This window comes from Tachysurus vachellii, chromosome 13 (genome assembly GCF_030014155.1).
Source record: "Tachysurus vachellii isolate PV-2020 chromosome 13, HZAU_Pvac_v1, whole genome shotgun sequence".
NCBI lineage: Eukaryota > Metazoa > Chordata > Actinopteri > Siluriformes > Bagridae > Tachysurus > Tachysurus vachellii.
In genome coordinates this window covers 23,271,469-23,283,968 of record NC_083472.1, presented here as the reverse complement: position 1 = coordinate 23,283,968, position 12,500 = coordinate 23,271,469, and the positions used below count along the sequence as shown (strand labels likewise).

The 12,500-nt window shown below is 44.9% G+C and overlaps 1 protein-coding gene across 2 annotated transcripts in view; it reads left to right on the top strand.

Annotated features, from left to right (window-relative positions):
- Positions 1-7,851, top strand: part of fgfrl1b (fibroblast growth factor receptor like 1b) — a 45,139-nt gene extending 37,288 nt beyond the window's left edge. For both annotated transcript variants that reach the window (XM_060885905.1, XM_060885906.1), the window contains exons 4-7: positions 1,605-1,694; positions 3,536-3,814; positions 4,048-4,401; positions 5,079-7,851. In XM_060885905.1, coding sequence (XP_060741888.1) covers positions 1,605-1,694; positions 3,536-3,814; positions 4,048-4,401; positions 5,079-5,470 — 1,115 coding nt within the window. In that variant the 3' untranslated portion in view covers positions 5,471-7,851. The remainder of the gene's footprint in view (positions 1-1,604; positions 1,695-3,535; positions 3,815-4,047; positions 4,402-5,078) is intronic.
- Positions 7,852-12,500: the final 4,649 nt, after the last annotated feature.

The following is a 12,500-nucleotide window of genomic DNA, read 5'->3' as shown; positions in this document are numbered from 1 at the left end:
TGATTCATTTTCTAGAACAGCAGCTCGGAAAGCGGCCGCTGGATTCTCTTGATATTGTTGCAGTCAAAAATGCTTGATTTTGCTGTTTTGTGACAGAATTTTATAAAACGTTTGTACTTTTCTTGCGTTAAACTACACGAATTGGTCAAATTGCAAGCACAGGATCCTTCCTTTTAATCTCGTATGTGAGTGAAATCACATACTGTATGTAATGGCTTTCAGTGAGCTGTACTCATGTTCCACACACGTGAGTGTTTCGGCTCAGTGCGTGTTGTGATGATGTCACGATACAATACTTCACTCAAATACGCTGCAAATTTGCGGTCACTTCGGAAAAAAAATCAAATGCCGCTCTGAATGTTGGGGAGTTTGCTCGATCTTGCATTAATTTCTGTGATCTAAAACTCGCAAAATACTGTACATGTTTAAATCAAAGCGCTCCTTCTAAAATAATATTGTTTCTATAGTAACAGCTTATTAAAAGCAGACATTCTACGTAAGGAGATGTTTATTTAACATTTAAGTAAGGAGTCTCCAGTCACTAACATTTCCAACATGTCCATGTGTCGGTTTCTGGGTCACATGACAACCTGTACGTTGTCTTTTTTTTTAATTAATTTCCAGATGAAAAAGCTTCATTAAAACAACTTTAAAGTGGTAACATTAACTCTGCATACTTACCTGGCAGGGATACTTACCTGGCAGGGGCAATACCATGATCAAGGAGGTGGTTTGCCCAAAGCGAGGCTCGGCCATTGACCTTTGTGAGTAGTGGTGGCTCTGGGTTGTTGATCGGAGGATCGGGGTTCAAGGCCCTTGAGCAAGGCCCTCAACCCTCCCTGCTCCAGGGGCGCTGTATCATAGCTGCCCCTGCACTTTGACCCAACCTCCTCAGGTGGGGTATGTGAACAAAAGAATTCCACTGTGCTGTAATGTATATGTGGAGATAATGAAGGCTTATATGCCCCCGTTCTGTTCTGCTTTGTTTCAGGCTGCTTCACACCATTCTGTCGTTAAATATTTCCCTGTAACAACATATCTGACTCTTAAGGGAAAAAAAAAAACATAACCATCTCAAGAACACTTGAGTGACTTTTATTTCAAACCTTGAATCCAAAAAAAGACTGGATTTATTTTTTTATGTCAGTTGAGGTACATCATGAATATATGTGACGCCTTAAAAGGATTTTTATGAGCTAACTTCGTAAAAAACAAACACGGTCGTTCGTCATCGGCTCGAATTATCCAGAACGACGTCTCTGCAAATAAATTTTCAGCATTGTCAAGATTTTTAGTTTTTTTTTTTTCTGAAACAGAATCTTGAAATATATTCAGTTCGTGTCCAGTCTGTTTAAAGCATTGATTATTCCATGAGGTTGTCGGGTTTATTTGAAAAGAACCAGAGATGGGGGACTCGAGTCATATGACTTGACTCCAGTCAGACTTAAGTCACAAATTTGAGACTTGAGACTTGCATGACAAATATTAAAAAAAAGACTCGACTTGACTTTGACTTGACATTCATGACTTGAGAATTACTTACCTCTGAGAAGAACTATGGAAGAACCCTCGCAGAACCGTTATATTTGGTTTGTGTGTTTCAGACAATGCAGAGGCTCCGACCAAACCTCCTCCGATCTCAGAGGAACCCTGCCTCAATGCAGCACCGGTGGATCATGCCGGTCAACCATGTGGTAAAGACACACACACGCACACACACACACAGCTGTTTTGTTCAGTATCTGCATCTGTGATTCTTAGATTTAGTGTAAGCTCAGAATCTGGAGTTTTTCAGGAGCAAATCCTATATCACTGTTTTCCGTTTAGACAGGAGCTGATGTACGGAGCTCTGATCTCAGCTCTGTAATCTAATGCAACGTCTTATCTTAACCATGTTCACATGGTGCATGAACACGTCAGTGTTCCAGCCTTGGGCCTTCTTCATTTTCTTCTTCGTATTTCTTATGTATTTTACACCAACTGGACTCCTAGCTATCAGATGTCATGGTTAAATTTTTTTATTGAGAGATTCTCAAGTATGAAGTATTTGCTAATTTTACCCTTTATATTAACCCTAACCCTAACCCTAACCCTTTATAACACAGATTTCTATTGTAGTATCTTTGGGTTAGTATAACCTAAAAGGAATAAGTTTGGATTGGAATAGACTGAATGTAAATGAATCAAATTTATCTTTAATTGGACAGGTTTGGGGCAATGTTGAAGTGATTTCATTTGGACTTGAATGAACTGAATTGGCATGAATTAAAAAATAATATGTGTGAAGTGACATACGGCTAAGTACGGTGACCCGTTCTCAGAATTCGTTCTCTGCATTTAACCCATCCAAAGTGCACACACACAGCAGTGAACACACACACACCGTGAACACACACCTGGAGCAGTGGGCAGCCATTTATGCTGCGGCACCCGGGGAGCAGTTGGGGGGGTTCGGTGCCTTGCTCAAGGGCACCTCAGTCGTGGTATTGCCGGCCTGAGACTCGAACCCACAACCTTAGGGTTCGGAGTCAAACTCTCTAACCTTTAGGCCACGACTTCCCCCCTAATTAGGCCACGACTTCCCCCCATTAGGCCATGACATCCCCCCTATTAGGCCACAACTTCCCCCCTATTAGGCCACGAATTCGCCCCTATTAGGCCACGACTTCCCCCCATTAGGCCATGACATCCCCCCTATTAGGCCACAACTTCCCCTCTATTAGGCCACGAATTCGCCCCTATTAGGCCACAACTTCCCCCCATTAGGCCATGACATCCCCCTATTAGGCCACGAATTCGCCCCTATTAGGCCACGACTTCCCCCCTAATTAGGCCACGACTTCCCCCTATTAGGCCACAACTTCCCCCCAATTAGGCCACGACTCCCCCCCCCCTAATTAGGCCACGACTTCACCCCTAATTAGGCCATGACTTCCCCCTTAATTAGGCTACGACTTCCCCCCTAATTAGGCCACGACTTTCCCCCCTAATTAGGCCACGACTTTCCCCCCTAATTAGGCCACGACTTCCCCCTATTAGGCCACGACTTCCCCCCCTAATTAGGCCACGACTTCCCCCCTAATTAGGCCACGACTTCCCCCCTAATTAGGCCACGACTTCCCCCTATTAGGCCACGACTTCCCCCCCTAATTAGGCCACGACTTCCCCCCCAATTAGGCCACGACTTCCCCCCTAATTAGGCCACGACTTCCCCCCCCAATTAGGCCACGACTTCCCCCTAATTAGGCCACGACTTTCCCCCTAATTAGGCCAGGACTTTCCCCCTAATTAGGCCACAACTTCCCCCCTATTAGGCCACGACTCCCCCCCCTAATTAGGCCACGACTTCCCCCCTAATTAGGCCACGACTTCCCCCCTAATTAGGCCAGGACTTTCCCCCTAATTAGGCCAGGACTTTCCCCCTAATTAGGCCACAACTTCCCCCAACATATCAACTGAAACACAAACTGAAACCGATTTGTACGGAATTCATCTGCATTGAATTGAAATTGACTGAATTAAATTGTATCCACAGTAAAACCACGCTTCAGTCAGCCCATGAAGATGCGCAGGCGTTTTCGGGAGCAGCCCGTAGGCAGCTCGGTGAGGCTAAACTGCGTGGCAACAGGAAACCCTCCGCCGTGCATCACTTGGTGGAAGGATCAGAAGGAGCTTCCCGCTCCCGTCCGGGCCAAACGACCACAGTGGACCCTCACTCTGAAGAACCTGCAGCCACAGGACAGCGCCCGCTACACCTGCCGTGTCTTTAACGCTGCCGGGCACATCAACGCCACCTACACGGTGGAGGTTATCGGTATGTTCATGACTGGATACAGGGTGAAATGTCACTCTTACTGTACTTCCCTTCATTAACCTACATGTTCAGTACAATTCTAGCACATCCTATATTATCTTTATCTTGTCAGCGATGTATACAGTATCCATGGTGTCTATTCCTCAAATTCACAAATATTTTCTGAAGTTCTGAGGCAGATACGATGTATTTTACACTACATGTATTTTTAAAATGTACTTTGTTCTTTTTAGAGCGTACAAACTCCAAGCCTATGCTGACTGGAAACCACCCTCTGAACACCACGGTGGAGCTCGGAGGCACAGCCTTGTTCCAGTGTAAAGTCCACAGTGACGTAATACCTGTGATCCAGTGGCTGAAGCGGCTTGAGCCTGGTACAGAGCAGCGCTACAATGCCACACTTGAGATCGGGGGTCATCACTTTATGGTCCTGCCCACCAAAGATACTTGGCCTCGGCCTGACGGCTCATACCTCAACAAACTGGCCATCATCAAAGCCAAAGATGAGGATGCAGGCATGTACATCTGCCTCGGAGCAAACTCTATGGGCTACAACCTTCGCAGTGCCTACCTCACTGTTCTCTCAGGTGTGTGTATATGATTTTATTAGAGAGGATCATAGTGTTCTAAAGCCTGGTAGGCATGAAGGGGAAGGAGCAGATGGGAGACATGCTTCAGCGAAAGTGATGTCATTTATTGATTGCTTTACATTATTGCTCAGCAAAACACTCAAACAAAAAGCAAACACAATTTTTCAATTTTAGTGGCATTCGATTCCCGCCTCCGCCTTGTGTGTGTGGAGTTTGCATGTTCTCCCCGTGCCTCGGGGGTTTCCTCCGGGTACTCTGGGTACTCCGGTTTCCTCCCCCGGTCCAAAGACATGCATGGTAGGTTGATTGGCATCTCTGGAAAATTGTCCGTAGTGTGTGATTGTGTGAATGAATGAGAGTGTGTGTGTGTGCCCTGCGATGGGTTGGCACTCCGTCCAGGGTGTATCCTGCCTTGATGCCCGATGACGCCTGAGATAGGCACAGGCTCACCGTGACCCGAGGTAGTTCGGATAAGTGGTAGAAAATGAGTGAGTGAGTGAGTAAATTTTTCACTTTTATGATCACGGTCTCTGTCAGCTCTGCTGTACAAGTAAAAGCTACCCTTAACCAGCCACAAGTGTAACCAGTCATTCACTACTCACTCATTCTCTACAACTCCTCCATGTCCTCACTGCTACAAGTGTGTTAACAAGATGTGTGTTTTATGTGTGCAGATCCCCAGGAGAAGCCGGTCTCCCCAGCCCACCTGAGTTCTGGTCTTCCATGGCCTCTGATCATTGGCATCCCCGCGGCAGCTCTGCTCATGGTTGGTACAATCGTGTTGTGGTTGTGCCATAGTCGCCTCCGTCACGGCCCCCTACCCCCTCGCTCTGCACCCTACCGAGAGCGCCACGGCATCGATAAAGATCCAAACCTCCACAGCAATGGCAGCACCCCTGACTTCCCAACCCACAGACTTATGGGAATTGGATCCCCGGGCTTTGGAGGGCCTACAAAGACTTACTCCAAGGTTTACACAGACATGCACACTCACACCCATACCCACACACACTCACATGCTCATGTGGAGGGGAAAGTGCACCAGCATTTCCACTACCAGCGCTAACAGGCTAAGCTCTGCCTCAAATGTTAAGCTAACAAAGCTAATGCTGCTAGCCTGCTTCACATGGACAGTGGGTCTTCTGTTTTGGTCAGGAAGCTGGATCTGAACTGCGTTACCCTCAAGCACTGAGAAACAATGTTCTGGTGTACTGCATTCACCTTGAAAACTCTCAGGGCAGGAAGAAACTTGGTTAAGGTTTCCATGTAAAACCCCGAAACAGTGTGTTACTCTATCAGTAAGGTTGTGTTTTCCAAAGAGAATTGCTTAAGCCAGGAATCTTGAAAGAACCCTTGAGGAACCATTGTACTAACTGGGCAAGTATGTGGTATAAACTTTAAAATATTTTAATTATTTTGACTTGATACTTACAGTAGAATGCATTCAGAATATTTCATTCTAGGTCAATTTCAGGAAAAGGGGTTCTTGGATGGGTTCAGTGAGTAAGGAAATGTTCTTAAGTCCCCGTCTTAAGAACTTTTACAGCGTTAGCAGACACCCTTATAACATTTTTATTTTATTTTATAAAAAAAAAGCAATTTAGGATAAAGGGCCTTGCTCAGGGGCCCAGCAGTGGCACCATAGTGGACCTGGGATTCCAATCTCACAAGCTTCCGATCTGGAGTCCAACACCTTAACCATTAGTCTACCACATCTCTTAAAACCATATCTGATTAGCCAGTTAGAACTAAGTACCAAATCTCTTATGCCCCTTTTCCACCGAGGCAGTTTGATTGCTGGTTCGGAGCCTAATTTAGAACCAGTTCTTTCTTTTTCGACAGCCAAAGCGCCGGCTCTGAACCAGGAAAAGTGGTTCTTAAGTAGTACCAAAACGATGCTGGTCGAGACTTAAGAACCGCTTGTGTCAGGGGCTGTGGGCGGGGCTGTGGGCGGGGCTACTGTTAGATAATGTACCTTAAGTATAGTAATGTTTAATACACTTTTACTTTACCGCGATATGATCAATTATCAGCACACATGATAGTAAGTAGCTACATGCTAAGGCTAACTTTTTTCTGTGTTAATGATAAAATAACGTTATGTACTTTCTCGATAACAACCTCCGTTTATACAGATTACATGGAGCTGCACGTACACGTTGGATTCGCCGTGTTTGGGTGTTAATGTAGGTTCACAAAGCATTAACTCACAAAGCACATGAGCATTAACAGTAAAGCAACATCCGCCATTGTTGTTGATGTGTTTGTGTTTGCCGCTGCTGCGCTAACGTCGCTGTGTAACGTGACACGTATACAGTGACATCAGACTCGGCTCTGTGGCGGCTCTCTAACCGATGGAAAGGCAAACCAGCACCAGCGCTAGCTCTGAACCAGCACCCGGTTCTTTTTGGTGGAAAAGGGGTATTAGAAAAAATGTTTCTTATGGGTCCAATATTTTATTATATATTTTTTTTTTACCTACTAAAGGTGTTGTACCTGGAAAACCTTCTGTGATAGAGAGACACTTTGTTTTAGTGTTTTACATGGAATTCTCAAAGGTTCCTCTAGAACCTCTAGAACCTCAAACGAAAGTCCTTTACAGATACACAGTATACATAAAAAATAACACCTACAGTACAAAGTAAAATCTGACATACACACATCTCCTTATCCCTAACCCCAAACACACACACTACCATGTTCAGTGTCACAGCTATAATTTGAATCAACCCACGTTGATCAAATCAACGTTGATAGACGGTATAGAGGAGAGACGACTAATGCATAGCAAACAGATGGACTACGGTTAGTATACAACCACAATACTCAGCACGGTATTGGGATATGTGAGTGTCTATGAAAAGCTAATGAGGGTGAGCAGTTCTGTTTACAGAGTGGACTTTTATTTGAATAGGAGTGTATTAGAAACCCATACTGTGGACCTTTTTTTGCAATTTCCTGTTGTTTGCTTTTAAATCTGAAGACTGAATGGCTGGAAAAGAAAGAAAAACAGAACGGGAGATTTTTTTTTTTTTTTTTTTTTTATATATAAAGTTGCTTCTTCTTTTGTTTGTTTTTCTGTTCTGATCTGTTTTTTTTTTTTTTTAATATGTATTTGTCCGATTACATGCAGTATTAATATTGTTTATCCTGTCCATATTATGCAAAAATCTGAGAATAATCTCAAAGCCATACAATACATTTACTTGCAATATTTGCAAAGTTTGTTTAGTTGTTTTTTTAAGATAAAATTACTCTTTTTGACAATCTAGCGGTGAGACAATCGTGTATATGTGGTAAAACGTTGAGATAAACGAACTCTTCCTTTGCTCTATAAAATTCCCTTCAAAGAGCGTAACTATTGCGAATACTGCTGCACGGATACTGCGGTGCTGATGTGAGCATATTTTAATGATATTTTTGTAATAAACAAATTATTTTAGTCTGTTTATTGTGTTCATTTGTTTTCGTTGGTTCAAAATGAACAGAAAATGCAAACGAGAAGCTACATTTTTGGCCTTAAAACAATAAATATTACCAAAAAGTCTCCTGTTAATGCTTTGCTTCTTCATTATTCATCGTTTAAGATTCATTTTCTCATTAAAATTAAGGACCAATGATCTTGTATGACCCTGATGTGTATCAGCGATTACTGGGTAGGTTAAAGATCACTGTTATTCTTTGATGTAGTGCTAATGCTAAAGGAGGACAAAATGGAAAGGAGGCCAATAGCGCCCCCTAACACTTAACAAAGCATACACACATACATTCAAACAAACAAACAGACAGACAGACAAAAAAACTCATGTCACATTAATCACACATCTTGAATTTGGAAAAACCTTCTGCTTTTGTGGTGTCAGAATTGGAAAAGTGTTTATAAATACATCAGTTTCTACCACGTACTATCATACTGTACTCCTGTCCATGCTACCAGACCATGGCTGTGGTTATAATTAGCCAGGAAAGCATTATCTTGGCAGCGCTCATTTAGTCTCAGCTAAGTAGCTAACTATGATATCGGTAAGTACTAAGAACTGAAGAGGATTATCCTAACTATTATGTACAGTAGTTAGCATACCTAATTTAGCTCTGCTTTTTCAGTGCTATGACTCAATATCCTCCATGTTGAACGTGTCACCAAACAACAAATTTGTAAGCGTTAATTTCACGAGTAATATTCATATTTCTCTCTAGGGTCTACACTGAGAATTTCTATGAGGTATTTGTATAGCTTTATCATTGCAGGCTAATTCCTTGCTTAGCCACATGTAGCCACATTAGCATGGTCCAGATTTACACCATTTTGAGTGTCAGGTTAGCTAACTAGCATAGTCCCTGTTTTTTAGTGCTAATTAGTGGAGAAATTAAGATGTCAATAGATTATTATTGTTATTTCAGTAGCTAGACAGTGTTGACTAAAAGGTGCCTATTTTTCTCTGTGGGTCATGGATAAGCTAGCAAAGATTTTCCTGTTTTCTTTTTATAAAGAAAAATGAACAAACGTTAAGTAAACGTATCTCGCTTTTGTGCTCATGTATGTGTATTTTACTGATGTTTTTTTTTTCTAATAAACAAATGATGTTCTATTTGTTTTGGCGGCACCGTATGTCTAGTTGGTGTATTTGTAGTGAGAAGGAGAACTTGGCCACTGCTGAGGTATGTGTTGACTTTGTGCTCGGTGCTGTATCGGTTTAGCAAAGGAATGCAGTGAGAAAATTAAGAGCCGTGGTCCCAGCAGGATCCGCTGGTTATTAATACTGAGTTTGGTTACAGCCACAGAGGTAAGTGTGGGCTTGCAGATGGATTTTCACAGCAGATAACACTGGGTGTGAGGAGCGATGGGATCCATGATGCCACTCCACTGAACAATGCACACTCACGCACTCAGTCATACTTGTTTGGAGGAGAATCGTCGATTAGTTCATATCTAAATGATTTGCATGCATCCTTGTAATCTTAATCATGGAGATGTCAACAAGTGTTATTTTGGAGGATTTTCAGAGGTCACTGGGAATGAGCTTGGAATCTGCCCTGGACCCCATGAACATACTCATTCACCCTTGAGACAATTCAGCATTATCAGTCCACCTGAAGACATATTTTTGCGAGGCCAGTGGAAACCAGGCAACTCAGGACAGAAGGACTCCACATGGATATGAGTCACTTCTCCAAAAATGAAAACTGGGGTAGAATCCAATAGAAGCAAATAGCTGTGGAGATGAGAGGTCATTGTGGAACTGTTGGGATTTGATCACAACATACCAGTACTGACTCTTAATCACTGACCTGAACAGTCATCGTATTAGCAGCTGATTTACGATTAAACAGTTTTCGGTTCAAACAACACTGCCATCTACTGGCCATGCGACGTGTTGACTAAAAGGGCCTTTTTTTTTGGGGATTAAAAAGAAAAATTTTTTTTTTTTTTTAAAAAAAAAAAAAAATTTTTTTTTTTTTTTTTTTTTTTTATTTTTTTTTTTTTTTTTAAAAAAAATTTTTTTTTTTTGGGGGGTTTTGGGGGTTTTTTTTAAAAAGGGGGGTTTCCCCCGGGGGTTTTTTTTTGGGGTGTTTTTTTAAAAAGGAAAAAAAAAAAGGGGGCCCCCCCCCCGGGGGGGTTTTTTTTAAAAGGGGGGGCCCCCCAAAAAGGTTTGGGGGCAAATTTTTTTCCCAAAAAAAAGGGGGGGGGTTTTGGGGGGAAAAAAAGCCACCCCCAAAACCCCCCCGCCCGGGGGGTTTTTTTTTGGGCTTTTGATTTGGGTTTTTTTTTTTTTGTAACTTTTTTTTGGGGGGGTTTTAAAAAATTTTTTGGGGGGGGAACCCGGGGGGGGAAAAAAAAACCCCCCCAAAAAAATTTTTAAAAAAAATTTTTTTTTCCAGGGGAAACCCTTTTTTAAAAAAATAAAAAAAAACCCCCCCGGGGCCCGGGGGGGCCCCCCCAAAAGGGGAAAAGGGGGGGTTTTTTAAAAAAATTTTAAAAAAAAGGGTTATTTAACCTTTTGAAAGGAAAAAAAAAATTTTCCCAAAAAGTTTTTTTTCCCAATTTCCATTTTTTTTTTTTTTTTTTTTTGGGTTTTTTTTTTTTTTTTTTTTTTTAAAAAATTTTTTTTTTTTTTTTTTTTGTTTTTTTTTTTTTGGGGTTTTTTTTTTTGGTTTTTTTGGGGGGGGAAAAAAAAAGGGGGTTTTTTTTTTTTTGGGGGGGGGGAGTTTTAAATTTTGGGGGGGGGTTTTTTGGTTTTTTTTTTTTTGGGGGGGTTTTTTTTTTTTTGGGGGGGGGGTTTAAAAAAATTTTTTTTTTTGGGTTTTTTGGGGGGGGGGGGGGGGGGGTTTTTTTTTTTTTTTTTTGGGGGGGTTTTTTTTTTTTTTTTTTTTTTTTTTGGGGGTTTTTGGTTTTTTTGGGGTTTTTTTTTTTTTTTTTTGGGGTTTTTTTTTATTTTTTTTTTTTTTTTAAAAAAAAAAAAATTTTTGGGGGGAAAAAGGTTTTGGGGGGGGGGGGGGAGGGGGGGGGGAAAAGGGGGGGGGGGGGGGGGGGGGGGGGGGGTTTGGTTTCTTTTGGGGGGGGGGGGGGGGGGGGGGGGGGTTTTAAAAAAGGGGGAAATTTTTTTGGGGGGGGGGGAAAAAAAAAAAAAAAAGGGGGGGGGTTTTTTTTTTGGGGGTTTTTTGGGGGGGGGGGGGGGGGGGGGGGGGGGGGGTGGGGGGGGGGGGGGGGGGGGGGGGGGGGGGGGGGGGGGGGGGGGGGGGGGGGGGGGGGGGGGGGGGGGGGGGGGGGGGGGGGGGGGTGGGGGGGGGGGGGGTGGGGGGGGGGGGGGGGGGGGGGGGGGGGGGGGGGGGGGGGGGGGGGGGGGGGGGGGGGGGGGGGGGGGGGGGGTGGGGGGGGGGGGGGGGGGGGGGGGGGGGGGGGGGGGGGGGGGGGGGGGGGGGGGGGGGGGGGGTGGGGGGGGGGGGGTGGGGGGGGGGGGGGGGGGGGGGGGGGGGGGGGGGGGGGGGGGGGGGGGGGGGGGGGGGGGGGGGGGGGGGGGGGGGGGGGGGGGGGGGGGGGGGGGGGGGGGGGGGGGGGGGGGGGGGGGGGGGGGGGGGGGTGGGGGGGGGGGGGGGGGGGGGGGGGGGGGGGGGGGGGGGGGGGGGGGTGGGGGGGGGGGGGGGGGGGGGGGTGGGGGGGGGGGGTGTGTTGGTGTGGGGGGGGGGGGGGGTTGGGGGGGGGGGTTTTTTTTCCCCCCCGGGGGGGGGGTTTTGGGGGGTTTTTTTTTTTGGGGGGGGGGGGGGGGAAAAAAAAGGGGGGGTTTTTTGGGGGGGGGGGGGGGGGGGGGTTTTTTTTTTTTGGGGGTTTGGGGGGGGGTTTTTTTTTTTTTTTTTTTTGGGGGGGGGGGGGGGTTTTTTTATTTTTTTTTTTTTTTGGGGTGGGTTTGGTTGGGTGGTTTTTTTTTCCCCCCCCCCCCCCCCCCCTTTTTTTTTTTTTTTTTTTTTTTTTGGGGGTGTGGGTGGGTGGGGTTTGGGGGGAAAAAAATTTTTTTTTTTTTTGGGGGGGGTTTTGGGGCCTTTTTGGGGGGGGTGGGGGGGGGGGGGGTTTTTTTTTTTTTTTTGTGGGGGGGGGGTGGGGGGGGGGGGGGTTTTGGGGGGGGGGGGGGGGGGGGGGGGGGGGGGGGGTTTTTGGTTTTTTTGGGGGGGGGGGGGTTTTGGGGGGGGGGGGGGGTGGTTTTTTATTGCTTAATTAATTTAGTACTTTTATTTTTTTATGTTTCCTTTTTATTTAAGGTTTATTGAAAAAAAAAACATAATACAGGTGGATAAAATATCATACTGTGTAACAGTGCAATCTAATCTACGTTAGTCTAATCTAATCTAATCCAGTCTAACATCATGGGGGATGACGGATTAGTGCTGAATGCTTTAAACTCACAATTATAAGTGCATACAACACATATATACGCCGAGTGTGTGTGAGTGTGTGAGTGTGTGTGAGTGTGTGATTGTGTGTGAGTGTGTGAGTGTGTGTGATTGGGCCTTGTGTGGGTTTGATGGTGTCCCCCATTTTGTGCCCTGAGTCTGCTGGGATAGATTTCAGGAAAAAAACAAAACAAAAATAGACGGATGGATAA